Source organism: Melospiza georgiana, chromosome 11, assembly GCF_028018845.1.
Source record: "Melospiza georgiana isolate bMelGeo1 chromosome 11, bMelGeo1.pri, whole genome shotgun sequence".
Lineage (NCBI taxonomy): Eukaryota > Metazoa > Chordata > Aves > Passeriformes > Passerellidae > Melospiza > Melospiza georgiana.
In genome coordinates this window covers 18,142,342-18,170,192 of record NC_080440.1, presented here as the reverse complement: position 1 = coordinate 18,170,192, position 27,851 = coordinate 18,142,342, and the positions used below count along the sequence as shown (strand labels likewise).

General features: G+C 40.6%; 1 protein-coding gene across 4 annotated transcripts in view; it reads right to left on the bottom strand.

The window, feature by feature from the left end:
- ATP2B2 (ATPase plasma membrane Ca2+ transporting 2) overlaps nucleotides 1-27,851 on the bottom strand; it is a 407,196-nt gene that overhangs the window by 26,248 nt on the left and 353,097 nt on the right. For all 4 annotated transcript variants that reach the window (XM_058031893.1, XM_058031891.1, XM_058031890.1 and 1 more), the window contains 7 exons: nucleotides 26,911-27,145; nucleotides 21,034-21,213; nucleotides 19,574-19,661; nucleotides 13,095-13,201; nucleotides 12,251-12,442; nucleotides 3,562-3,775; nucleotides 158-369 (listed from right to left, as the gene is read on the bottom strand). In XM_058031893.1, coding sequence (XP_057887876.1) covers nucleotides 158-369; nucleotides 3,562-3,775; nucleotides 12,251-12,442; nucleotides 13,095-13,201; nucleotides 19,574-19,661; nucleotides 21,034-21,213; nucleotides 26,911-27,145 — 1,228 coding nt within the window. The remainder of the gene's footprint in view (nucleotides 1-157; nucleotides 370-3,561; nucleotides 3,776-12,250; nucleotides 12,443-13,094; nucleotides 13,202-19,573; nucleotides 19,662-21,033; nucleotides 21,214-26,910; nucleotides 27,146-27,851) is intronic.

The following is a 27,851-nucleotide window of genomic DNA, read 5'->3' as shown; positions in this document are numbered from 1 at the left end:
TCTTAAATGGGCCTCCTGCAGCACTTAGATTGAAAATTAAAGAAAAAAAAAAGAAAACACGGAGAAAAAAATCCCCAACAACTTTGTGTTTGATTTTTTTGAGTGGATTTGTGATGATTTGAGATGAACAGCAAGTGATTCTTGCCCAGAGCTTTACCTGAATAGCAAAGGTGCCCAGGACAATAGTGCAAAAGATGGGGTTTCTGAAGATGCCGTCGAAGACGTTCCTCTCGCCGTGGATCTTGCGGGCGTTGATCTCGTTGAAGAGCTGCATCATGACAAAGGTGTTGAAGATGATGGTGTAGTGCTCAGAAGGAGGAGAGTGAAGAGGGGCGTTCCTCCCGCTGTCAATCTTAAACATTTTCTCACCTAGGTGTAAGACAGAAAGAAAAGTTTCCTCTAGAGTGAATCAAACCAATTTATATTCCACTTGTAATCTTCAGCCTGTTGCCTTCTCTGCTCTGCTTTTTCTAGATAAAACTTTTCTTGCACCAATGAGCAAATCACATCTCAACTGAGCAAGAAGCTGTTCAAATGCTGACTTTTACCTAACAATACCTAACTGCTATCTAACACCTACACAACGCTGTCAGTCCCACACTTACCTTTCCAAGTAGGAATTACTCTAAGCACTCAATTCTTTCAGGTGTAACAAAATCTTAATATCATTGCCAGAGTGTTTGAATTTTCTACAGCGGTTAGAAGCCACCCCTCTTCATCAGGTTTTACCCATTTACTAGTCCAATAACTACTCCCAAGCATTGAAGGATATCAGTCACAAAATATACATATTTTAAAGAGATTTGGGGTTGATCAGCAGCAGGCACTGCTGTTTAGTTTGGTAATTTGGCTTTCACTCATAGATCTGACCAAACAAAAAGCAAGACACAACCCATGATGAGTAACTAAAAATGTGGTGAGCTTTGAAAAAATAAAGATTTTTTTTTAATGCCACAGCCTGAATGGACCAGACAGGGAATTCTGCATTTCTGATGTCTCAACGACATTTATGTTTTGTATGTTCAAACACAGTGTATTTCTAAAAATAAAAAAGATAAAAAATTTGATGTACTGGTCTCTGAAGAAACCTCCTACAAAAGAAAGGAATTATTATTTGACCAAAATAGAAATAATTCTCATTAATTTGAAATTTAATTATGGAGGCACTGAGTTTTGCACATCATGTCACTGCAAAGCTGAGTCTTGTGGAGTTTAGAAAGGAAAAGATTATTTCCAAGGCTTATCAGAAAATTGTCTGGGATGTGTCCTTCAAAGTATGCAGGAGTTTTCCAAAGATACACAGGAGCAATTAGAATAGGGGAGGAAAGCCTGATTTGCTTTTCATCTGGCTCAGTATAAAATATTTTAAACCATAAAATTCATCAAAAAGCCATTCTAACTCCCCATAAAGTTCACAGCAATTCTTGTTCCAGGATGCATATCACATGAATTACCAAGAGTTTCTTCACCTGTTTTAGAGAACCTGAAATTCCAATTATCTAATGCAGATATTCTCAAAATTCACTGTAAATCCAACAATGTTAGAGATCACCTCACTTCAGAAACCTGGCTATTCTTTTGGTTTAATTCCATTCTGAACAGACCATTGCCTCCTCTGAGCATCCTAAATAAGCTGCCAGATGGCCATGAAGTGGACAAAGCTTTCACAATGGAGCTCAAAAACCTCCAAAAAAATCATAAATTTACATTTGCAGCTTTTCTGGAAGTCTGTGTATAAGAAAAAAAAAAAAAAGCCTGAAAGACAACACACGTGATTTAACAAAGTGACAGGAAGACAATACCCAACTGAAAAAATCATCTGTCCTTTGAGAGGGTTCAGTTATTATTGTGGAGCAACAGAATCTATTATTAGCTCCTACTATTCCCTGCAGCAAGAAACATTTCTCCTCCTTCCCTGCCCTCTCCAAAATACAACCTATAAAAAGCATCTATTACCAGCAAGGCCTGAAGAAGAATCCAGTAATCCAATAAATTAGACTTTTCGCCTCCTTTTAATATCCATTCCAGAAATTAAATGTCAAAGCACAGTATTATTTGTATCACTTAACACTGATTACTTACTTTCCATACCACTTAAGATCAACATTATTTCTGGACTGTGGACAACATTTTGCTCTTGGTAAAATGGATCTTGATTTTCATTGTGGTTTGTTTTAGGGGTTTTTTAAAATTTGTTTTTACATCCTTACTCACCACGACAAGCCTCACAATGAAATTTCAGTATAGAAGCAGCAGGGTGGACACTCCTATTACAGCATAACCTTCTATGCTGTATTTGGATATAAACTTCTGTCAAAGCCCAAACCTGTATTTTATGAGGGGAAAAATTCTCACTGAGGTCATTCCCACGGTAACAATATATGGAAAGTGACTACAACATGACTTCTGTGCTTCCCATCCCATCAACCAGGATTCATAGAATCACAGAGTGATTGGGTTGGAAGAGAACTTCAAGATCGTGGAGTCCAACTCAGCCTCAACATGTCAACTAAACCATGGCACCCTAACACCTCAGCTAAACTACAGCACCCATGGAACAGGCCCTAACACCTCAAATAAACCATGGCACACATGGAACAGGCCCTAATACCTCAGCTAAACCATGGCACCCATGGAACAGGCCCTAACACCTCAAATAAACCCTGGCACCCATGGAACAGGCCCTAATACCTCAATTAAACCATGGCACACATGGAAGAGGCCCTAATACCTCAGCTAAACCATGGCACCCATGGAACAGGCCCTAACACCTCAATTAAACCATGGCACACATGGAACAGGCCCTAATAACTCAAATAAACCATGGCACCCATGTAGCAGGCCCTAACACCTCAGCTAAACCATGGCACACATGGAGCAGGCCCTAAAACCTCAAATAAACTATGGCAACCATGGAACAGGCCCTAACACCTCAAATAAACCCTGGCACCCATGGAACAGGCCCTAACACCTCAAATAAACCATGGCACCCATGTAGCAGGCCCTAACACCTCAAATAAACCATGGCACACATGGAACAGGCCCTAACACCTCAGCTAAACCATGGCACCCATGTAGCAGGCCCTAACACCTCAAATAAACCATGGCACACATGGAACAGGCCCTAACACCTCAAATAAACTATGGCACACATGGAACAGGCCCTAATAACTCAAACAAACCATGGCACCCATGCAGCAGGCCCTAACACCTCAGCTAAACCATGGCACACGTGGAGCAGGCCCTAAAACCTCAAATAAACTATGGCAACCATGGAACAGGCCCTAACACCTCAATTAAACCATGGCAACCAGTGCCACATCCAGGCTTTTTTAAACACATCCAGGGATGGTGACTCCACCACCTCCCTGGGCAAGCCATTCCAGTACTTTATCACTCTTTCTGTGAAGAACTTTTTCCTGATATCCAAAATGAAGTTTAAGGATCACGAAGGCAGGCAATAAGCGCACATAAATTCATTACATTTAAAGCATTTTGACACTTCAGCCATCCAACCCAGCCGCTCGTGAGCTGAGCACCGAGCGTGGGCGAGCTGCTCACCGACAAAGAGCAGGGTGAAGATGAGGGTGAGCTGGTAGACGGCGTGGCCCAGGATGTTTTTCATCATGGTGCGGGAGATGAGCGGCTTGTTGCGGCCGTAGGGTTTGCGCAGCAGCAGCGCCTCGGTCGGCGGCTCCGTGGCCAGCGCCAGAGAGGCAAACGTGTCCATGATCAGGTTCACCCACAGCATCTGCACGGCCTTCAGGGGAGAGTCCTGAGGGGAAAAATCAAAAATGTTTGTATTTCCCAGGAAAAGCCTGGCTGGGGGTTCATTTTTCTCATGGGGCTCAGAAATCCCTGCACTGAGGAGCCTTCTTCTGTTGCTGGGACCCTTCTCCCTTTTGTATTTCCTTCTGCAGGACCAGGAGCACCCGAGCAGAGAGGAGAAATTATCTCCCTGAAGGCATTTCATCAGCACCATTTGCAACCACAAAACTCATACCAAGCATGACAGTAACTCCTTCTAACACCTATTGCAATGCTCTCCTTTCCTTCATGCATCGTGCTTGAATTTTCAGCTGAAATTAGATATAACTAGAGACTCCAAGTTTCTCTTGTGGAAGAATCATTATATTATTAAACAGATTAAAAAGTAACATTTCCTTTATACTAAAACCTACCTGTCTTTCGTTTTTTCAGAGACAGCTAGAAATTATTAAAAATTTATGGAACAATTACGGTGACATTGTGATATATTACACTTAAATAAGAGCATTAAAAGTAGTGACAGAATTTAAAAAAAAGCCTGATATTTTGATTTTAAAAAATCTGAAACTTATTGAACTATATCAAATGTGCAAAAGCAAGACAACCTATTCTTTTTTACTAAAAGAAAAGCCTATTTGGCACTATAGAAATGGGATGAAAAACCCCAAATACCGGTATTTGATACAGGCTGTGGTTTTGGAAGCAGCTCTCCAGTCACTAGAAGGAGCTCTTTCCTCACACAATCCCATAAAGTCTGTGGTCATAATACAGAGGACTGTAGGTCATGTTTAAAAACCCCAAAATTAACGAAATAAAGCAAAGTTACACAGATCTCAGGAGAATGCCGGACAATCCTTAATGAATTCATGATGTGTAACTCTCTGGGGCAGCTGTGAGGAGACAGAAAGGTTTCAAGGAGCCAGGGGAGGAAAACCAAAAAAAAACCCCAAACTCCTTTGCCTTTAGACTGTATAAAACAGGCAGCATTAGCAAGGTCTGCTTCCTGTTCCAAACAGACAATTTTTATGAAGGAAAAAAGAATCACCAAAGTAATAAGGCATCAACATGACAAATTTCATCATGAAATTGAGTTACTCTGCTGTGTGAAAGCTGGGAGAGGCAGCACTATTTTTATGTACTTCATTACCATGGTGCTGCAGCAATGAAACCAAAACAATGTAGAGGACAGGATACAAACAAGAGCAAAGCCAACAAAACTCCCTGAGAACTCTGCCCGTTTCTTCAAAGGGTTAAATGTTCATTTTTAATGAAATACCATAAAAGAACATGCATTCAGTATCCCAAGGACTGATAGAAAACAAGAGTAAGTGCTTTGGTCTCTTGAGCATCTGGTTTAGATCCCAGCTCTCCCTTGAGATAAAATATTATTTGCCCTTAAAAACACATTTTTAACACATTTACACAGATTTTGATGCATTTCATTCATTTAGAAAAAAAAAAACAAAAAACAATTTTTTGGGTTATTCCCAAAATAATAGGGATGGAGAAAAGGAATGGAGAAAAGCAACCACCCGTTTCTCAGTCTTACAGGTTGGGCTCATCACATCAAGGAGGATATTTAACATTAATAGATTCTTGACCTCTTGGTTATGGGTTGCATTAACTGAGCTTATCTGGAGAGCTCAGCTCACTCATTTGAAATGCAGCTGCAGAAACAGGAAATGTCTTTGTCTTTAGAGGTGACTAAAAAACTAAAGGTGATCAGGACAAACTTCATCCCAAACTGAGGCTTCATTCAATTTTATTAACACTAATGGCTCCAACAAAGAGAGCACTTGCAGTAAAAAGCAGTTTGTGGCTGGTTTGTGGCTGGGGCTCACAGACCCTCGAAGGGACACAGGTAAAAAGGAAAACATCTTTTCTGCTGAAGAATTTTCCTTATCATGTTTTTGCCTGTCTCATTAATAAGTTTGAGCAAGCTCCTCTGCTTTGATCTGTTACAAAAACTCAATTTCCACTTCACACGCTGAATTCTCTGTCAATAAAACCAAATTTCCTTGTTAGATTTAATAGATGGAGTCAGAGATTCAGGTGTCTATCAGAGCCTGCCATATTCCCAGCAGAAGAGGAAAAGCAGGGTATTTCAGTCTCTAAATCACACAACTGTAATTGGCAGTCATCAGTTTTGGCAACAACATGTTCTCACCATTTCACACTGCCAATCACCTTGGGTGGCTGTGGTGCCCCTAATAATTATCTATTATTGGCAGTGCTACACTGCTCAGTGGAGTGTGAGAGCTCATTCCAGGCTGAAGCCAAAACATTAAATACACATTAGTCTGGGCAGGCAGTGGAATGAAATTTCCACTGTAACTCTATCTGATTTCTGATTAGTTGGTGGAAACTGAGGGAAATACATATCAGCTAAGGAGCTTAGGCTTCCACTGCAGATTTTAGTCACTTATGCAAGTGGGATGCAAATCAACCTTCTTTTCTTTGTGTTTTAGCCACTAACTGACCAACCAATAATTCTTCATTCCCTCTCTGAAAACTTTGGGGATGTGAACCACCCAAAATCACCACTTATTCATCAAATTCCTTTCACTTGACCTTGGAATAGGTTAGCCTTGGCCTAGAGGTAAAAGGAAAATGTCCCTTAAATCAAGTGATGTTACACTTCATCTTGGAAACACTTAAAAGTACAAATTGCCAAAGGCTGGAAATAAACTACAAATCTTTTGTGACATGCAGAGCCTCACAAATTTTAGAGCTTGTTACTTTTGATTTAGATGACAAGCTGCAAGGGAACAAAAAGGTATTTTCACCCTTACCTTTTTACTCCTGTTTGCCACAGAACACATGCAGGTATTCAGAAAAATGAGCATTTCTGGGAGTTACCTTTCTATACATTAATGCAAAAAAAGTCCCTGTGCAGCAAGATCACACTGTCTGCTAATTGTATGGAAGTGGCATCCTCAATTCCATCCCCACGCCCTGCCAAAATAAAGCTAAACAGCGCAGACTTTGATTTTACATTACAGCTTTTTCAAGTTTGCCTGTGCTATTATTTTAGAATTTGCCAAGTACAGTTCTGCAGTAAAACATTATAACCACATAAATTACTCCCTTTTACATGTAAGTATAGATCATCCTCATTTTTTTGAACAAGATCTGTAAAAACAATCAGTGATTCATGCAGCAGTTCATTGCTACAGTGCCTTTTAATTAACATTTAATTTTCCAAACATAATGTCCTATGGAGTCACTGTTTTCAGCTCCTAATGTCTGCTAAAACACCAAGTCTCTCTCAAAGTGCAAGAATAATAATTTGAATGTAAAATGTTAAAACACAGCCTTTGTCTTCCCTTTTTTCAGTGCAAGCCTTTTGAAGAGTTACAATTGCCTCAACAGTTGGAGCCACAGACCGAACCTGGCACGGAGATAAACCCTCTTGTTTCACGGCTCCAGTAAAAAAAAATGTTTCCATTTGACTGAACTGCATTTTAAAATCTTCATTTTGTTCATAGCCAGATCACTGTGGACAGCTCCAAATGTAATGAGCTGATATCCTCTGGGTGCTGTGTGGTTTTTGGGGACAGGGAGAGGGGTGAGCCCATCCAGGCCCTACAGGACACCCAGAGATGTGGAGCAGTGACTCACTGCAAGCACAAAACTCACAAGAATCGTAGGCAGAGCTCCAAAGAACCACCCTCACTGCATCAATCAGGGGCTCTGCAAAACTGTTATTCAGAGAATGAAGTCAGAATATAAAAGTTTGTAGCTCATAAATCCGCTGGAAAAACAAACAATGGGTTTGAGCTGAGGCAGTGGCTGCAGAAGAGAAAGAACAATTCTGCACAAATTGGTCAAGACCACCACACCCTGACCACACTAAAAGTGTGCAATGGGCACCACAGGGAAGGCAGCAAGAGGGAACTGAGTTGGATTAATTAAAAATAAGGTGAAGGAGCCACACAAACCTCTCAGGGAGCAAGCCGAGGTGTGAACTCTTTTGGGGTCTGTGCACACACACAGACAGAGCTAAAACCACCCCTGCACCACAGACTGAGGCTCCTGAGTCACCTTCCCACCAGGGACTTCTCCAAGCTCTGCTTTCCTGGGTGACCCAGATCTCAGAGCCCCTTACATAATTACAGCCTCACAACACAGAAGTTCATTATTAGCTGAAAATTCAGATCTTGTGGCTTACAGATTGAGCCGCTGTAAACTGAAACAGGGCCCCATGTAAGTGAGATCTCTTGGAGGGGTGGTTGTGGCAGCAGCTGTGCTAGGCTTGTCAGCAGGTGACACTGGATCTGTAATTCTTATGCTGCTCAGAATATGGTTGCTGTCACCTTAACATGACTTCATGCTGGGAGCCAGGGGAGACAAGAGAAACAACCATTTGCATTGGTCCTGTGCGTAATGAATTCTTTGACAGCCCACTGTTTGTCCTGCATAAGCTTTATCTGGCACTGGAGCAGTACAAAGACATTTTGTACACATCACTATCCAGTGGAACAGCAAACCAGAACGAAAGAGAAATCTCAGGTATGGCAGATATTCTCTAACAGCAGCATCTTCGTGAAGCAGGCATTGGGTAGTGAAAAATAAAATTATATTTGCTTAAAATTAACAGTATTGAACTAAACAGCAGTTCCCTGAAGTGGAATTGGCAAGGACCTTCATTTCATTAATCTACTTGAGGAAAAAAGCAGCAGATTATTAAAATGGCCACTAATGGTCCCAGGTTCTGCCTAATGTTTTTCTTAAGCCTCTCCATGGGCTTCCCAAGGTGCCCTGGACCAAACAAATCATCTCCTGCGTGGGCAATGCACTCTCTGGGTGCCCCTTGGAGGGCTGGCTGCACTCCCACCGCACTCACACAGCCATTAATTAATTCATTAATGCAGAATTGCAGTGCTTTCACTTGGAGTTCTGCAGGGAGATGACCACATCCTCATATTTACATGTACATCAGAGCAAGTGCAGGATCAAGACTGAATAAAATTAAGCCCATTATGCTGCAAAGCACAAGCCAAGTATTAAAAAAAGATTAGTCCAAGCAAAGATTTTATTATCTCTGTACTTCCTTTAGGCACAAACCAAAAAGAGTAGGTGAGTGTGCTGGTCCCAAACTGCAGAACAGATTGCTTGAGAGGTGGCATGAGGAAGAACAGAATAAATGTTATTACCTACAGAGAATTTTTCTCATTCTAGATATGAAATGTCACCAAAAGAACAGCCTGTGTAATGTTCATTAACCTGAATCCTAATGATGGACTGAAATTATATTCTGTGTGTCAGAGAAAGACAAACTGACCACCTAAATCAAAGGAAAACTCAGTCCAGTGAAGATTTTCTTTGTGTTCATTTTGAAGGTCACAGTTAGTTGTGCTGCCTTTTGGAAAAGATAGATTTAAGCTCTGTTTGTTTGCTTGCTTTTTTGTTAAGGATTGAAACATTTCAGTCAAAATCTTTCATTCAGACCTGTGCACAGTTCTGCAGACTTGGATGTACATGTGTGCTCCTAGACTGTTGTAGCAGGATTTTTTTGGGAGAGTCCTGCACTTTGTGCTGGAGCTATTTTCATAGCAACCAGAGGGTACAGCATGTTCCCAAGTGCAATTTTTAGCAAAGCTTTCAAGCCAAACAGAATGTCCTTTGGCTGGCTGGAGTCAAAGCCGAACACAATAATGTGCATTTGTGAGGCAAAATCCTTCTTGAATGAGACAGAACCGGGAGCAGCTGGAGATTATTCACACTGAGTGTAAACAGTGGCAAAGGACAGACCTGCTGCCTTTCTGCTTCCATCTCTCCTTCAGCTTCCCCCAAACCTTTCCCTTGGGTTTGCACCTTTACTGCCAAATTAAGGAATTGCACAAGAGTCTGCAAAGCAACCCAGGAGTTCCAGGTGTCTACTAAAAGCTGTGAGCAGGGACAACAGGCCCAGGGATGGTCTCACAGACCTCAGGGGCAAGAGAAATGCACTGGGCCTGATACAAATCCTTCTAGAAGCCAAAGGAATGATTCAAAGGAAGAAAAAAGCTCCAGAATTAAAAAGGGGGTTATGCTTGTACTGATCTTGTACTTCACATCCACTTAACTTGATTTAAAATGGTCCTTGCACTGATCTAGCAACGTTTAACCTCCTCAGGGATAAAAAATTATTTGGTTAACAAATAGAATGAGTTTGCCTTTGTGCTTCCACAAAAAATTGAAGAATTGCTGAGCGTTGATCAAGAAATTTCACCTTAAACAGATGTTTCTAGTCAGACACTGATTGTCAATAAAATCAGTTCCAGCGATGGTGCTGCTGTCACCACCTTGTTCTGGCTGGGTTTGCCCCACGTGTAAAAACCTCCCAGAGTTTCCGTCCTCATTCCTGTGTTACCAGCCACAATCATTTCACAGCTGGACATTTCCTCAATATGCTGGGAAATATTTCCAAAGGGAAACGCATCCTACTTTGCTGCAACACCACAAATTTTGTCCCTCAGCAGAGGCTCAGTGGTGACAAGAAGGGACCTCCAAGGCCTCTGAATGTCAGCCAGGGCACAGGAGAAGTTTGACCTCATGGGTTTGTTAAAGTACCTGGGTTTCTGGTTGCAAGGATCAATTCCATGATTCCAATGTAAGTTTAGCCTGGAGCAGAGATGATGATTTATTCATTGCTTTGCTCAGGTGTGCCTGGGCTGAAATGTACCTGCTGAAACAGGTATGGGCATCTGGGTGATGCACCAGGAGGGAAGCATCAGCTTTCTCACAGTGCATCCCAATCCAGGGAGGCACTTTGTGACAGCACCTGTCTGCAGCATCCAAAATATACATTATTTTAGGGACTGATAGCACTAAAAACCACATTTTGTTATTTTCTCATTTAAACAAAAACCTTACGCTGTACTGCATATATCCTGTTTACTCTCTAGAGGGAAAAAAAAGCGCAATTTTTTCCTTTTGCCCAAAAACTTATAATTTGAGAAAAAAAAGATGCTTGCTTTGAGATATGCTTCTTGCAAATGACTTGGATAAGTTGCATTTGCACCAGGATTGCAATGAAGGATTAATGGAGTGCAAGAAAGAGAGGTCTAAGTCCAACTCTATGTGTCATTTAATTGGTTTGTCATCTGCATCTGGAATTAAAAATAACTGCCTGAAAGCAACAAAATAATTTTATCAGTCAAAAAGATTGGGGTTACTTCCATGGGTCAGCACTGCTGTCTTGAAAATAACCTCATTCCACAATGCATTTAAAAATATGTATTCTTTGGTGAGGTATTCTGAGAGGAAAACATTCACATAACCTGCTCCTTTCCCAAACCATGGTGTTTTGACCACCACAGGCTCAGGGATGGCAACATTGAGGGAGGCACAAAAGCTCCTAAAAGTGAGTTCCTTTGGGAAAAAAAAGGAATTAATCCAGCCTGACGTCAGCAGCTCTTTAACCCTCAGCAGCCTGATTCTTGGAATGCTCAGGAGAATTTCCAAAGGTTTTGATGCCACAACAATTTATTGTCTTTTCTTTTTTATATCTTTTATGTATTCTCAGTGCCCTTAGCATGCATACTTGTAATTCCTCAAGTCTGATAACTTAGCATAGTCCTGATATTCTATTATGCCAGAAAGCCAAACATCCTAAAGGCCTCACAGACAGAGGCCAGAAAGCCCTAAGCCCCCTTGAGAAACCAAGGTCTCCTCTCAAATACATCCCATAAACTAAGATTAAGCTCATTCAGGGAAAAATACTTCAAGATAAAAAGATACCACACTATTTATTCAAACATCTCATCTCTTTGCTAGATATGCTAATTTGCAAAGTCTATAAAATTGCACACACAATCTATCGTGTGCACCCATTTCAGTGTCCCCCACCATGATGAGGTGTTACACCACAAAAATGCTTATTAAATACCAAGGTAAAAACCCTTTAACCCTTAACCATGCCTAGTTCTTCATTTTAGGACCAAGGAAAAGGCATCCTCATAGTACCTGTAATTCCTCCAGTCTGATAACTTAGCATAGTCCTGGTATTCTATTAGGCCAGAAACCCAAACATCCTACAGGCCTCACAGACAGAGGCCAGAAAGCCCTACGCTATCTTGAGAAACCAAGGTCTCCTCTCAAATACATCCCGTAAACTAAGATTAAGCTCATTCAGGGAAAAATACTTCAAGATAAAAAGATATCACACTATTCATTCAAACATCTCATTGGGGCATTTTTGTTATATATACAAGGTGTATAAAATCGCACACGTGCGTACGCATTTCGGCATGCTCCACCTTAGTGAAGTGTTATATCACAAAAATCCTTACTAAATACCAAGGTAAAACCCCTTTAACCCTTAACCATGCCTAGCTCTTAATTTTAGCACCAAGGAAAAGGCATCAAGTGCTGTGTACCAAGCAAGAATCAAATGCAAGGCCCCATCCACTGGAAGCGCGGATCGTGGTGGGATTGTGGCGAGATCGCAGCAGGATTTCAGCAAGATTTCAGCAGGATCCCAGCAGGATTTGCTCACCTGGGTGATGCAGGCTCCAGTGAAGGCCACGATGACGGCCACGATGTTGACGGTGAGCTGGAACTGCAGGAACTTGGAGATGCTGTCGTAGACGTTGCGGCCCCACATGACGGCCTTGACGATGCTGCTGAAGTTGTCGTCCGTCAGGATGATGTCTGAGGCCTCCTTGGCCACGTCCGTGCCTGCGATGCCCTGGGGAGAGGGGTTGGGAATGAGATTCCCTGCTGGACAGCACAAATCTCCATAGTCAAAGCCCAGAGGTTTTTATATTTCCTGGAATTTCGTTAATTCGGCCTGGTTTTGATGTGTTGAGTTAGGCCGCAAAAAGGGAATTGACAGAGAGCAGAGAATTCATGTGGTGATGGCTCTGGGTGTTTTATCAGCTTAAAGACTGCTGATTATCTGAGGTATTTTTGTCATTGATGATGGTTTTTTATTATCCATGAACAGAATTAGTAACAAAAATGAGAATTATGTGTCTTTATACACAGTCAGAGTACGCATGGAGGACACCTTTCCAATTATGGTGGATTTTACCACAGCAAAAGAGAACTCCAGTATTGTGAAGAAAAATTCTTTTTTCTGTATGGGCACAGGATTCTGCATAAAGCCAATAATTAATTAGACAAAATCCTGAAGAAGTATCAAAACAATGCCAGTGAATCCAAGTGAATTAAAGGATTCTGAGTCAACATAACTCATTCCCACCAATATATTCCTTCACTGACAAGTTATTACTTGCAGCTTATGTAACTTATAGTGCTTATAACTAAGCAACTTCACATTCAATTAATGGAAAAGCCCTTACAGCAAATTCATAATGGCACAAACATCAAGATTATACCATTGCAAAGCCAACATCAGCTTTTTTAAGTGCTGGTCCATCGTTGGTTCCATCCCCAGTCACAGCTACCACCTGCCTCTGTTCCACCTGTGTGCTGTCAATAATACCTGCAAAAAATGTATGTATGGGTGTGTGTTTACAGACATTTATGGGCAATAATTAGCAAGATAAAACATCCCTGTAAAAAAGCAGGGTCTGTATAATACAGATTGGATAACACCACACAGTTTTACAGAGATTAAAAAGGCAGATCTTTAAGGAAAATAATGATGAAAGCTGTAGCATCACCACCATCCACTACTAAACATCCCCATTAGGATTTACATGGAAAGTTCTGATCCTGTATCATCAACACATCAACACAACCTGCTCAGGCTTCAAAGGCAATGAGAGCAGCTCATTATGTCCTTCTGGCAGATTCCTGCTATTTAAAGTTTTGTGTCACAGCCCAGCACTGATCAAACATCGATGGAAAGGATTTGCCAAAACCTTAAGTTCATGTTTAGGGCTCTCCTAAACTGGGACCCAGCTGTAATATCAGCTTTACTAAGAGGCCTTCTTAACCTAGAGATAACAAAAGCCATTGATGAATTTTATGTAGCTGGAGAATTTTAGCAGCCATGTTCAATTTTGCCAAACAATGATTAAGGAGATACAACTAATTCTTTAAATTGTGGAACCAAGCATTTTAATAAATAGATAGAGTAAAATAATTTATTACTTTCATTTTGAGATCATTTGAGAGAAATAAAAACCACTTTTCACTTGGCGAATCAAGTTTTTCACACAACAAGGCTGCAGGGAATTATTTTCCACTTATGCAGATCATGAAAGTCAGGAAAATAATGAAGAATTTTTCAGAGGTTACAGAAGCAGCCTAGGTTTTTATAGGAAGAAGATCATTCACGATTCTTGTTTCTATTTCCATGTCAGGGTACATTTGAGCACAACTCCAGAACACAAGATTGTTGTGTAGGATACAAGAACACCTTTCCATATTGATAACTCAGGGGAGGAAAATGACAGAATTCCTTTTGCTAACACATTTTGCACAAAGTCATTACCTTCAAAAACAATTATCCAAACCTACCCAGTGTGAAAAGCTTTCACTCTGCTCTGAAAAAAAATTCCCTTCCATATCAGATAACCAAGGAGAAATAGGAAATTGCAGATTACAGAGCAATAGCTGCCTCTTGGCAAGGTTCAGGCTTATCAGGCACCAGAAGATTGCAGTGCTCTGTGCAAGCAGTTAGTGCCCTGTATTTGTCAGAGTTATGAAAATGAGAAAAAAAAGCCCTATTCACTTTCCACTGGTAGTATGATTTCAAAAAATGGCAATTACTCTGATAAGATCTCACAATTAGAGCCTTCAGTTTGTTGGGGTGATCTGCCTTTGGTATTACTAAATAAACAGGAACATCATCTGTCACTACTGTTAAAAGCATTTACTTTGTCTTGTTATTAACACATCCTTTGATGTTAAATTAATAGTTTAAGCTTCTGGAAAAAAAAAAAAGTCATTAAAATCTCTGGCTCATTAAGGTATTAACTGCTCCAAAGAGGTCGATAGTATCTGCTCACAACTGGGCTCCAAGTGGGAGCACAACCCAAATGAAGTTGAAGAGGCTCAAACAAATGATCTCCTAATAGAGATAAATGGATATAAATAGTGACTGTGCTGATGACTGTGCCACCAACTGCCCTCCATCAGCCAACTCCTGGGTGCTGCCAACTCATTCACAAGGTTTAGGAGACATTTTTATGCCAAAATCCAAACTGTGCAGCCAGGATGAGCCCAGAGCACAGAGCTGAATGCAGCCATGGAAATCCAGACGTGAAAAGGTCTCAGGTGCCAACAGCACCTGAGCCCCAGACCTTCCCCACAGTGCCCACAGGAAAGATGTGGAATTCTGGGGATGGATTTCAGTGCTACCCATGGAGGAGAGAAGGACTTTGCAAAACAACCATCTGTACATCAGACAAATTTCTAAAATGGAGCAGCCACGATTATTTGGGATTCAGAGGATTTATCACAGCTCTGCCAACATTCCCTGACTTCTGCCTTCTCTTTTTAATCTCTTCCTCCTCTCTCTTCCTCCTCCCATTGCTGAATGTTTGCCTTCTTCCCAGCACATGCCTCCCTCCAAACACATTAAGTTTTGTTTTTAATATTCTGTCAATGGCTGTGATAAGGTTTCACCTGAAGAATTCTCTTCAGTACTGAGAAATGTGCACAGATAAAATTCACAGTGTGAGGAGAGCAAAGAGAAGAAGGATGCCCAGGAAGGGCTCTCCCTCTGAGCTGTGGGGATTAATCTCTGATGTGATCAGGGAAAAATGTGACTGAGGGCATGAGCTGACAGGCTGCCAGTAAAGAGAACATTCCCTGGCCTTTGCACTCAGTCCAAGTGGCTGAAAAGAAGCTCCAGTAATAATCAATCATGTCTAACAACCAGGAAATTTTTTCCAACTATACAGCTTTACTCCAGCTGAATGCTTACATACAGAATTTTAATAAAAGCAGGTTTTCACAGGGAATTCTTCCACTCTCAGCAAAGCTTCCTGCCAAAACAGCCTTTGCTCTTTCACTGGCCTCTTCCCTCTGTTGAGCTGTTTGGCCATGACTTTCTCCTGTCAGAAAGAATTTCATTCAACAGCCCCAGGAGCACACCTCGAGCAGAACATGACAGTGTGCTCCACACAGGGATCCCGCTGATGTGGCAGGAATTTGGGCAGGAAATTTGGACGGGAATTTGTCCTGTGGCTTGCATAAGACACAAGTTTCTCAGAGCAAGCAGCTTGTGTCAGATGAGGGCAAAGATCAGATTTAAAACAATCATGCAGAGCTGTCAAGAAGGGCTCTAAATGCCTAAGCCTGCTGTAAAAAGCACAAAATACAAGATACAAAACTGAAATATATCCTACATCTCCCACCTTCCTCCCATCTAACACTAAGCAAGCATTAAATCAAATCCACTCAGGATAATAACTCAGGGAATTTCAAAGAACAATGTCTCTTCTGCACCCATGGCTCAGCTCAGACCCATCACAGACAGGTTCTCCCTTTGTCACAGGACAAGTGCTGCTCTATTTAACCAATCCTTGCTCGTCACCCTTAGAGTTACATCTCCTGGGAGAAAAAAAAAAAAATCCTGTTTTAGAGATTTCTTTCTGTCTCAACTGCTTAAAAGAGGCAGGAAAATTCAGCTGCAGCTGAGGATTTCAGAGCTGAAGCCCAGTTCAGGGTTAGAGAGGCAGGAAAGCTGATCCTCCCTCAGGATCACACAGATTTGTGTTTCTTTGACAAGCTAAACAGAGGTACAGCCATGTATTTTCATAAACACGTCCTCTTCAGGTTAGTTTTTAATATTTTCAAACTTCTGGAAGCTCCCTGTTAACGTAACAAGAATTTGCAAAATCTGTCTGAAGGAGAAAGCTCAAATCTATTTCAGTTACATGCTTGGGTACCTACCTGGATAGAAGTTTAAAGGTTTTTTATGTAAAAATGTTCTATATGACATTACAGACAGCATTGGGAATTAACTGAAAATTCCTCCACAAAGTTCAGGATATCAATTAATACCATTTTCTTTATTTTGATTATTGTACCCATCTCACAGCTTTCCACATTAATGAGGTTATGAACATACTACCATGCCATGAAATTATAGTTTAAATATTTGAGTAATTAAGGGTAATTACTAAAAATCTTTTTTTCTTAAAGTTCCCTTTCTGTTTGATAACAAATTAGCCCTGCATGAGAATAGCTGTTTTTAATATCACCAAAAAAAAAAAATTCCAGTCTAATTTAAATATTTTGGAAGGTACCACTTGTTTAATTGGTTAACTGAGTATTTCTTTGATCTTTTCTTCTGATGATATTTCCCATCAGTGTTAAACAATTGTTTCCTGCAGTGTTTTTAAAAGATAAACTGACAATTTTGAATTATTTCAGCAATAGCACTGTAACCTTACATCAGTATAAACGATATGTAATTTTACTTGTTATATTTGGAAATAGAGTTTAAAATATGGATTTTTTAATTTGACAAATAATAATATGAAATATGAAATTTTTAAAATATGAAAAGATGTCTTAAAACCCATCCCAAATTGTATTTCAGTGGGACTGAGATTTTGGTTTCACTGAAGGGCTTTGTGAGGATAAACCATTCTGATGGGTGTTTTTCCAATCTACCTCTACTTCAAAGCCATAAATGTTTGACTGCAAGTGTCTGCCCAGGCTGAAATGCTGAACCATGCCTTTCTCTGGTCCCTGAGCAGCACTGAAAACAAAAGTGAAAAATAAAAATGATCCTTTGCTGGGTGGGATTGTGCTATGTTAAGGGGAAAAAAGATTCCCTCCAGCAGCTGTATGTCATTAAAAATTAAATATAAAAAAAGTTTATTTTCTGATGTGTGTTTTTAGCCTAGAGCAGATAGAGTACATCAAAGGGGAGAAAATCCTCTCAATCCCTCAAGTGTCTGAGAAAAAACATAACATTTTAATAAGAGGCCCAAAACTAGTGAACATTTAAATAGTTTCTTGTAACTTTTAATGGCCCTTGGAGTATTACCAGCCAAAAAATTCCATCATGATTTCCACAGACTCGTTCTTGAACTTTGTTAAGACACTTAATTACTCTCTCGACCTTGTCACATCTTTGAAACATTAATTGTGGTACTTGCACGTGGCATTCAGTAGGAGTAAATATCTTTTGGGCTGTCCAAGTGCTTATGCTACAAACCATCAACAATTTGCTGTTCCTTTTTTTCTCCAGCTCTCTATTGATTTCAATTTCCCTGGCAAAGGTTTCCTGCTCCTCTTGAGGGAAAATCCTGAATGATTCAGACGAGCACTCCTGAGGGACTTGGTTAATCCACTTAATGAAACACAAATTGTTGTGTTTCTGCAACAAATCAGCTGCTGGGATGAACAAGGGCTGTTCTCTGAGAACAGGATCCTGGAGCACAGGGTTTAAGATGCTCTGCTCAGGAGAATTCAGCTGACCTTGGGCAGGTTTAACACTGACCCATGGAGATAAAAATGCCCTCCAAACCTTTCCAATCCTGAGCAAACCCCTTCTGGAAAACCATTTTGGAGCACACCTCCCCAAGGAATGTGTATTATTTGTTAATTACACATAGGTACTGCCATACTAATAAATTGTGTACATTATAAAATATACATATAAAAGGGGGGGATGGAGATGGTACATTCTGTCTCCATCTGCCCCATCCAGTGCCCCATCCAGCACCATCCACTTTCACCTTGTCTCAAGCCCAAAGAACCCAACTGATCCAATCTTCAAATTCACAATGAGACATCTGCTCTAGAAGTCATTTAGGCATTTTAAAAATTTGCATGAAGCTCAAATGCCTTTGCAATCAGTCATGTATGGAATCACAGAAACAAAACCTAAAGGATTTCCTACCTAAATGTGGATTAATATTGGAGCAGTCAACAGCTGAAAACAGGTGTGTGATCAGCTGGATCTTAGCCTGAACTTAGCTGCTCCAAGAATTGCTAAAAGGGGCTCTTCAGACTTTCCAGGGCCTTAGCAAAATATTCCAGCTCTTTCCTCATCAGGAAACAGCAACCTGCTGACAGGGTTTCTACCTGAGCATGGCCAAAAATGATGTTATTCCTGCCCAGAAACTGCCTGATTTCACCAGCCATGAAGTGTGAGCCTCCAAGTCAACTGAATAAGATGTCAAGTCCTCAAAAGAAAGAAGGAAACTGCAAACCAAACCATCTTTAATGGCAGCATTCCACCTGCAGACAGTGTGGGGAGAGAATGGAGTTTGTATGGGGCACTTCCTACAGGGCAGACTCTAAAAATACAGGAATCTAAAGGGAGCCAATGCAAATCAAACAGTTAATTAGCTCATAGGAAAAATGGAATTGGCTGAAATCCCCATCTCCACTGGGCAGCTCCCAGTCTCACCATCCCTTGCTGCTGTGACAAGAATAGGTTTTTTCCTCTTGGAATACTCTTTAGGACAATTCTGGGAGAAGAGATGCATGGAGTGACTGGATTCACTCTGAATGAGATTGCTTTTGCTTCCCTCATAAAGCAGTGCAGGCAAAGACAAAAAAAAATCTACATCCCTTCTTGTTTATATCTTGTTTCCCAGCAATATTTTCTTTCTGACCTCCAAATGCACATTTTCCCTCCCAGCTCAAGTCTCATTCCAATTAAAAGTCACAAGGCAAATATGAGATTGCCTAAATACACTTGCCAGGCATCTTGTTGCTATTTCTATTATTCCTGCCAAGGAGTTTCCTATTATTTTCCATGTCAAGGCTGAGGTAGAACACAAACACAAGAGCACAAGAAAACTTCCTTGTGTGGTGTAGGGATGTGCAGTTAAAGATGATAACTCAGCTGGATTTGTAACAGTGAAATCAAAGCAGATAATGTGCTTCAACACCTTTCTCATTGATTTCCAGCCCCCCACAAGCAGTTTGCACCCACCTTTCACCAAAGTGTGTTTGTCCGTGGGGGAAGAGCGAGCAAGCACCCGGAGCTTTGGCCAGATTTTGTCAATCCGCTCCTGCTCGATCTGCAGGGGGAAAAGACAAAAAAAGAAACCAAACAGTAAAACCTCCAGCCTGTGATAAGGAGACTTTATGTCATAGTGTCAGAAAATTCCCATCATTGCTCAAACCTGTAGCTTTTCTCCAGAAAAATTCCATGCTGCAAGTGAAGACAAGGCCAGTACTAACAGGGCTCAACTGCTGGCCAACACAGGTAAATTTTTCCACAATATCTAACCAGCCTTTCCTATCATCTTTATGGGTAATTCCACCCAGAATCATCACTCTAAATAAAGGATACTGGAGTTTCTCAAAGCTGATCAAACCTGTTCCCAAGTTTGTTGTTCTACTCCACAGGAGAACCCAAATCCTTCATTTAGCACCAATAATGGCAAGCTTTTCTTGTGTAGCAACAGGAGCAAAGCCAAGCTTGTTGCATTTACCAACATTCCCAGGATTACACCCATCCATGCAGGGAGCACATGACTGTGTCCACTCGTTTAAGATGGACTCGAGAGCCAGCATAGATTTTTAGTTTTTGGAACTGTGTGGGAGCTCCTGTCGCAGACATCTTTTCATGAAAAATTTTTTCTTTAAGATTTTTCCTCCTGAGAAGCTGAGAGGCCTCAGGAACAAAATGTAAACATTGATTATCTGCTGCTGTGGAATGCAACAAGTAGATCTGTGATTGGTCTCATGTGGTTGTTTCTAATTATTGGCCAATCACAGCCCAGCTAGCTTAGACACAGAGCCCAAGCCACAAACTTTTCTTATCATTCTTTCCTTTCTATTCTTAGCTAGCCTTCTGATGAAATCCTTTTCTTCTATTCTTTTAGTATAGTTTTAATTTAATATATATCATAAAATAATAAATCAAGCCGTCTGAAACATGGAGTCAGATCCTTCATCTCTTCTGTCATCCAAGAACCCCTGTGAACACGGTCACAAGCTCCATCTTTGATGAGGAGTTAAAAACCTTCCAAAGGATGGAATTTTTTAATGCAAATCATTGCTGTGAGTACATTAGAGAAAGTGGAATAAATTAAAAAAATGAGAGGAGCTGGTTCTCAGTAGAGATTGCATTTCAGGAGCAAAATTCCTGTTGAGTTCCTCCTCCTCCTTGCCATAAACCTGCAAGATTCTTTCTCCTCCTTGCCTTAAACTCCTGCCTTAATGGACTTCGTTTTGATTTCTTGTGGAGCAGTGCAGTGGTTCTAAAAACTGCAGAATTAGGCCTGTACTAAACGGATACTGGAAGAGCAAACACTGGAATTTCACCACTGTTTTGAATTATAAATATTTAGCGGGAGAAAAAAGCAGGAATGTTTCCAAGTGGTCTTTACAAGGCGCACACCAGCGCAGGAGAATATTTTGGTGTTTTCACCGGGTTTTGTTTACCTCTCCCTTCTCATTTCGGATCCTCCTGTTGAACTCCTTGCCCTCGAGGCAGAGGAAGTCCTCTCCGGGGTGGATGATGCCGCATTTGATGGCGATGGCACGCGCAGTGTTGATGTTGTCCCCGGTGACCATGCGCACGGTGATCCCGGCTCGCTGGCACTTCCGGATGGCTTCTGGCACCTGCAGAGACCCCTCAGGGCTTTAGCTTTTGTATTTTTCAAATCCTGTACTGTAACTCTAAACTCCACACAGAGTGCTAGTTAACTGTCTTCACATTTTGGTCAGATAAAATTATTGATTACACACAGGTGCTGCCATGCTAATAAATTGTGCACATTATAAGATATACAACAATTCCTCTCTGGGCCTGGAACTCAAGGACACCTCACTGCCTCAGGCCCCAAAAAGTACAACCAAAAGTGAGTTAGGGGGAGCACACTGGGGGTGAATGACTGCATTCCCTGCAGCTGGAATTGGAGCATAAACCCCTGATGTGTGAATACCCAAACTGATAATTGTGTGACAAACTCGTGCCCATGGCCCACCTTGGCTGCAGCCTCTGGAGGCTGTGGCTGCCCAAGCTGTGCCTGCTGAAGGCTTTCATAGATCCCCACTTTATTCTCTGAACCTTGCCTGGCCTCTGCTCTGGGGGCACCTCCAAGGAATCACAGAAACAAGGCAAGGGCAAAGAAAACTCCTGGATCAGAGATAAAATACAAGGCAGGTGTTCCCATCCAGAAAAATTAAGGAATGCCTGAAGCAGGAAGAGGAATCAGATGTATTATATTGTTACTTGACTGTTCTGGAGTTGTGGTCACTCCACAAGCAAGGTAAATCTTGTATCAAGAAGTAAAAAATATCTTTTAGATCAGTTCCTTCAACTTTCTCCTGGCTTGAACAAAAATGAGTGCTCTGCAGCTTTTTTGACCTTTAGCAAGCTGAACATAACTACTCAACACGTGCAAATATGGACAATATAAACATTCTATACAGAAAATTACTTTACTTCTGATCCAAACCGTCCTTTCAACAAGATTTTAAAAGTGTTTGTGATTTAGCACTACTTAATTCATGCTTATCAACAGGTGGAATTCCTAAATACAGGAGTTTAAAATTAACATTTTACATATTTCAAAATCATTAAAGTGAAGCTTATTTTGCAAATGCCTTTTCATGCATGAGATAAACTTCTGCTGCACAGGAAATGTATCAGGGAGAGAGAAATAGTCAGGGTATAACAGAGACTGTGAGATTAATGTGGGAGCTCCATTCTGACTTGGCAACATATACATCTTATTTTAAAAAAATAAAATCAGGAATTAAAAGAAAAGATTGATTCCTAATAGTTAAATAAAGCTGTTTTAATACAGTACTTCAGTAAATGAAGGTTATAGAAAGGTTCCATGTTTTTAGCTCAGTTTCAGATAGGGAAAAAAAATTATGTTCCCTTAAACCACATCCTAATTAATTATAATTTCTAAGTAAATATCACTAACCAATTAATTCAGTCTCGTCAGATTTTTGCATTATTTTGCATTATTCTTATGAAAGCATTATTTCTTCAAGAGAAAAACAGCAATATGATTTAAAGTGGGAGAATAAGGAATGTGTTTAACATGTCCAGAACCACCTGGATGTCACTCTTCAGCACAGCATCACTTCTCTAAATTTCATTTTTACCTACAAGAGTCTAGAGCCCCCCAGGATTCATCATGAAGGCTGAAGCCCTTCACATAGCTATGGGGAAGTGAACTGCCCTACTCAGAAGATGGCAATGCACAATTATTAAAAAATGTTTTAAAACCACACAACTATTTAGGAAAAGGTATCAAAATAGATATTACTGTCTATATTCAGTGCACAACCTCCAGCAGAGATATACATGTGTTGTGAAACTCAATGCCAGTTTGAGTGGATTCATCTCATCCATTAGTGCAGAAAATGCTGAAAAAAGGAAAAACCTTCTCCAAAATTACACTGGAATTTTATGCATTTCTAGATATTTTCATTTCCTCTGTAGCAACAAGTAGGAGACACCAGTGAGTATGTGTTTTATTATATAATATAATATATATGATATTATTATATATCTATTACAAATACTTTACACATACACCACTGAGTGTGTATGTGTAAATCATTTATGACAATCCTTGCTCTGAACCAGTGTAGCAAACCTTGGGCTCAAAGGGATTTCCTGGGGCCAGGAAGGCACTGAAAACCCTAAACTCCTCCACCACACCACAGGTAATGGTTCTCCCAACCTGGGAATAATTTCACACCAGGTTTGGGAATATTTATTAAAGGCATTTTGTGGAGTTCCCGTTTTCCAAAATGCCTCCCTAAACCAACACTTCAGTGATGACCAGAGCAGCATTTTCCCAGGATTCCCAGGAAAATCCCTCTACCCTGTGTCCACAAGACATGTTGTTTGTAGGGCTCTGTCAATACAGATCACAAAATCAAGGGCAGAATTCAGCGACAGAGCTTTATCTTCTTATTTCCTCACCTCTAACTGGGAATATTTTCTGCACAAATTGTACACCCTGGAAAAATCATTTCCACCTGAAGCCTTGTAGTGATGTGAAATAGGTTTCTGTAGGGGAATGAATGATCAGGTCCAGTCTGTTCCTGAAGCAAATGACCCCTGATCTCCCCTGTTTCCACATTCATAATCCTGCCTAAATCCCATTTGTCAATTGGAAATGCTTTTGGTACCCACTTGGAGCTGTGGTGACCCTCATGCATAGGACAGGACAGATTTAGATAGAAATCTGGAAAACCAGCCCAATGGATGGACTGTGAAGGAGAAAAATAAATTACAGTGCAAGCAGCAAAAAAAGGATATTCCCATGAAAGGTCAGTCCCATTGAACAAGGTCAGGGGAGGACAGCCCCACTTGCAAACACATCTCAAACTCACATCTAACTGGAGAAATCATCCTGTTTCCCTCTCCTGTCATTTTCTGGACAGCTGGTGGGTGGTATCTGATTTAATAGTGTGTACAGTAATTACAGTTAAAATATTGTTCATATTTTTTTTATTGCTGTAAGGGAGAAAGAGTGTTGGCAGACTGAGTGGGCAGAGGAAGCAGATATTTTCCATCAGTTTTGCAGAGCTTAAGTACACATTTCACAATTTTTTGGGGTTTATTTTCCCTCTGCAAAGCAAAATTTCCAATGCAAGCACGCATGCACCAAGTATCCAACGCAGGAAAATCTTTCCCAATCAGGTGACAAATAAATAGGAGATATTTGGAAGGGATTTACGTTCATCTCCCAGAAATAACAGACTGGAGGCGTTTTCTGGCAGATCAGTGTGAGCCAGTTCAGGCTCATTAAAATCAAGCCAGAAAGAGTGTCAGGATCAACAGAGAATCTCTGCAGGAGAAGGGCATCACTCTGTTTGTTCTCTTCCTGTGTATTTATCAAAGAAAAATAAAAAACACACCCACAAAATATAAATATCAAGCAAGTAGTTCAGTGCTTGCTAAATCCAGCAGCTGCTGGTGTCTGAATTAACCTGGGATATGGAAAATCCACGGGTGTCCATGGTGGGCATTCCAGAGAAAACTCAACGCTTGCTGGACATCAGTGGTAAATAACTAGTTCAAACTGGGTTTTTTAGTGTATGAGGGAGATGTGAGTGCCAGAAAGCTCCCTGAGTATCCCAAGAATATCCCTGGAAGCAGGAGGGAGGGAGGATTTCTCCAAAACAGCTGGTGTTCCCACATGGGATCATTCCTGGATGCACAGGAGCCATGTCCCACAGGATCCACAGCACCACAGGGAAAAGGAGAATCCTGATTCTTCCCCAGAAAACACAGGAATGTAACTGAAGGGAAGGTAAAGGCTGCCAGGACTGGGACAATTTTATCAGAATTACCTGAATTATCACCTCCATCCAAATAAATCATGACACCAGTGAATATTGAGAATACTGATAAAACAGCACTTTTAGTAAGAATTCTTATTTTTGTGTTCTTTTTTTCCCCCTGCAGAAAGCACTTTGAAAATCCATAAGCTCCAGTGGGGAGTCAATTTAATGAGCAGATTTCATTCTGGCAAAATATTCCCTATAACTGCTCAACATCTTGCTATTTGCATCAGCAATGGGGATTTCACACATGCACATTACAATATTCCAACCAAGTCAGATATTCCAAACTTACAGAGTTTTCTGAACTTTATGTTTTTCTCCTGGCTCAGGGTTTATTGGTTCATTTATTTCCCCTAAAGTATATAATGTGCAGAGTAGTAATAATAATTTAAATATTGGTTTAAATATTTTCATGATGTTATTGCCACTCTGAAGCAGTCAAAAGAAACAAGGTGGAAAAAAAACAAAAACCCAAGTCCCAAACGTCCAAAATTTGCTAAAATCCTGAAATTGCAAATATTTTATTGTGTGACTTGCACTAAAATAGAAATATTCCTGCATGTTCTGGTGCTAACCTACAAGAAATTCAATACAATATTCAAGTGTTTGTTTAGAAATAAGATGTTTTCCTGCCTTCATCTCTTTGATTCTTTACATAGAAGTCAGATTTGCCTTCTATTTTTAGCAGAATTATTCACTTTTACCTCAAGCTCCCAAAAAATTATTCCCTGCAAGATAAGAGCAGCTCTCTTACAAAACACCCTCCTAACAACCACATGAAAGGAGAGTTTGCAGCTATTTTCCATAATAACTGCAAATCCCACTGCTCCCCAATCCCTCAGTCTGTCACACCACACGGAACCTGACTTAAAGCTGTTTTCTAACGTGGATCATGATTTAATTTAGGAGGGGGAGAGGATTGATTCACAGTTCCAGTGGCCACTGACAAAATATTTCTGAAAATATCTATATTTTCTGCAAAATATTTTCTGAAAAATATCCGTCTATGTGAGCTGGAGCATTAAAGGAGCACTGCAGACAGAACTTCTAAAGGACATTTTCCAACATTTTGAAAGCCTTGCAATGTCAGCCGTGGGGACAGATGGATTAGCAGCAGGACACCATCTGATGACAGATAAAGTGGATGCTGTTTATCTGCTCTTTGTGGAGATAAGGAGTTTATCATCCAGTTGTCACCTACACAAGATTTACTTTTCATTTTAACCTTCATATTGAGGAGAAAAACCCAATAAAATCCATTCTGAGGCAAGGCACAGTCGTGCAGTTGGTACCTGGGGTTGTGTTGAGCAGTTCCAAAGTTACTGTCACCATTTTCAAACCCTAGCATGAAATTAATAATTCTCCATTAATTATCAAGAACCAAATAGAGAGATCAGAATTCTCTAACTCAACCTTTTATGTAATTTACAAGTGTAGAAGCAGGGGTGTGTTTCCCATGTGCACACTTACTACTGATTTACTCTGAAGTTGTATATATATTTGTACAAGCCTTGTAAATGTGATATCCATGACAACTGCAGCCTTTCCTTCTTCAAATACAACATTAAAAACAAGTTTTCCTGAGTAGTCACCAGGTACAATCTTAAGTAAAGTGACAACTATTACAATAAATGGCAAAAACTCCGGTTTCTCTGGAAACTGTCATTATAATCATGACAATTTTAATCACTGCACTTGTCTTCCCTTCTTTCAGAGTTGTACATCACTACAGTGCTTAAAGGAAAATTCTTTAACATGTGGGAGCATTACAAAACCTCTGCTGATCATTTCAGTCTGGCACTGCAGAAAGCCCTGTATTCCTTTTTTTAAATAGAGTTGAATTTTATCACCTTAATTATTTGGCTTTTTATCAAGTAAAACCCATTTCTAAAGCTAATTTTCAGCTTCTTTGAAAGAGCTAATTTAAAAAAGAGATAAAACCTGTAAGAAACCATTCAGGTTATGTCCAGTTTTACAAAAGATAAAAATTGGATGTACCTCTGGCCTTACTGGGTCTTCAATGCCAACGACACAGATGCAAGTCAGGTCGGATAAGATGTCGTTCTCGTTGTCCCAGTCAGGCTCAGGGCTGCTGGGGAAGTCTCTGAAGGCCACACAGATGGTTCTCAGCCCATCACAGGCCATGGGCTCAATCACCTTCTTCACCATCTCGTCCCTGTCGCGGGGCCTGAAGATGCGCGGTTCCCCGGCGGCGTTGAGGATCCTGGAACACCTGGTTTGGGCAGGGAAAAGAGAATAAAAACTGAGTGCGATGCCTTGGGATTTTAGTTTGTATGTTTTTCATCTATTTGCACTCCTGCAGTTCTTTAGTGTGTAACTCCAAACCCCACACCCAGTGCCAGCTGCAGCTTTCCCATTTTGGGCAGACACAACAATTCCTCTCCAGGCCTGGCAATCAAGGACACCTCACTGCCTCAGGGCCCAGAGATGGGAACAAAAGGGACTTTTGGGGTCGATGACTTCATTACCTGCAGCTGGAATTGGCAGATTAACCCCCAATGTGCAAATGGACCAAACTTACAAAAGTATAAAAACCTGTGAGCCATTGTCCATTTTGGGTGTAGGCCCTGGGGGGCTTCATCGGCCCTAAATGTACCTGAAGGCCCTTCAATAAATATTCTTTTATTTATCTTTTAAGGGAATAAATATGCTTTTATTCCCTTAATTCTGTCTGGCGTCTGTTTTTCTGTAGCTCCAAAAAGGCATCAAGTGTGCATGACTTTGTGCATGACTGCCAAAGTATTTCCTGTATAAGCTCATTTCAGTCAATACTTTCCTCTTCTGATGTCAGGTTTTAAGTTTCTAATGTAAATTTCTAGAAGATTCACTACTGAAATATCAGAGAGAATTTGTAATTTATTGCACAGACACCAAGAGACCTTCATGCATTATTTTCTCAATAATCAATGAGCTGGCAG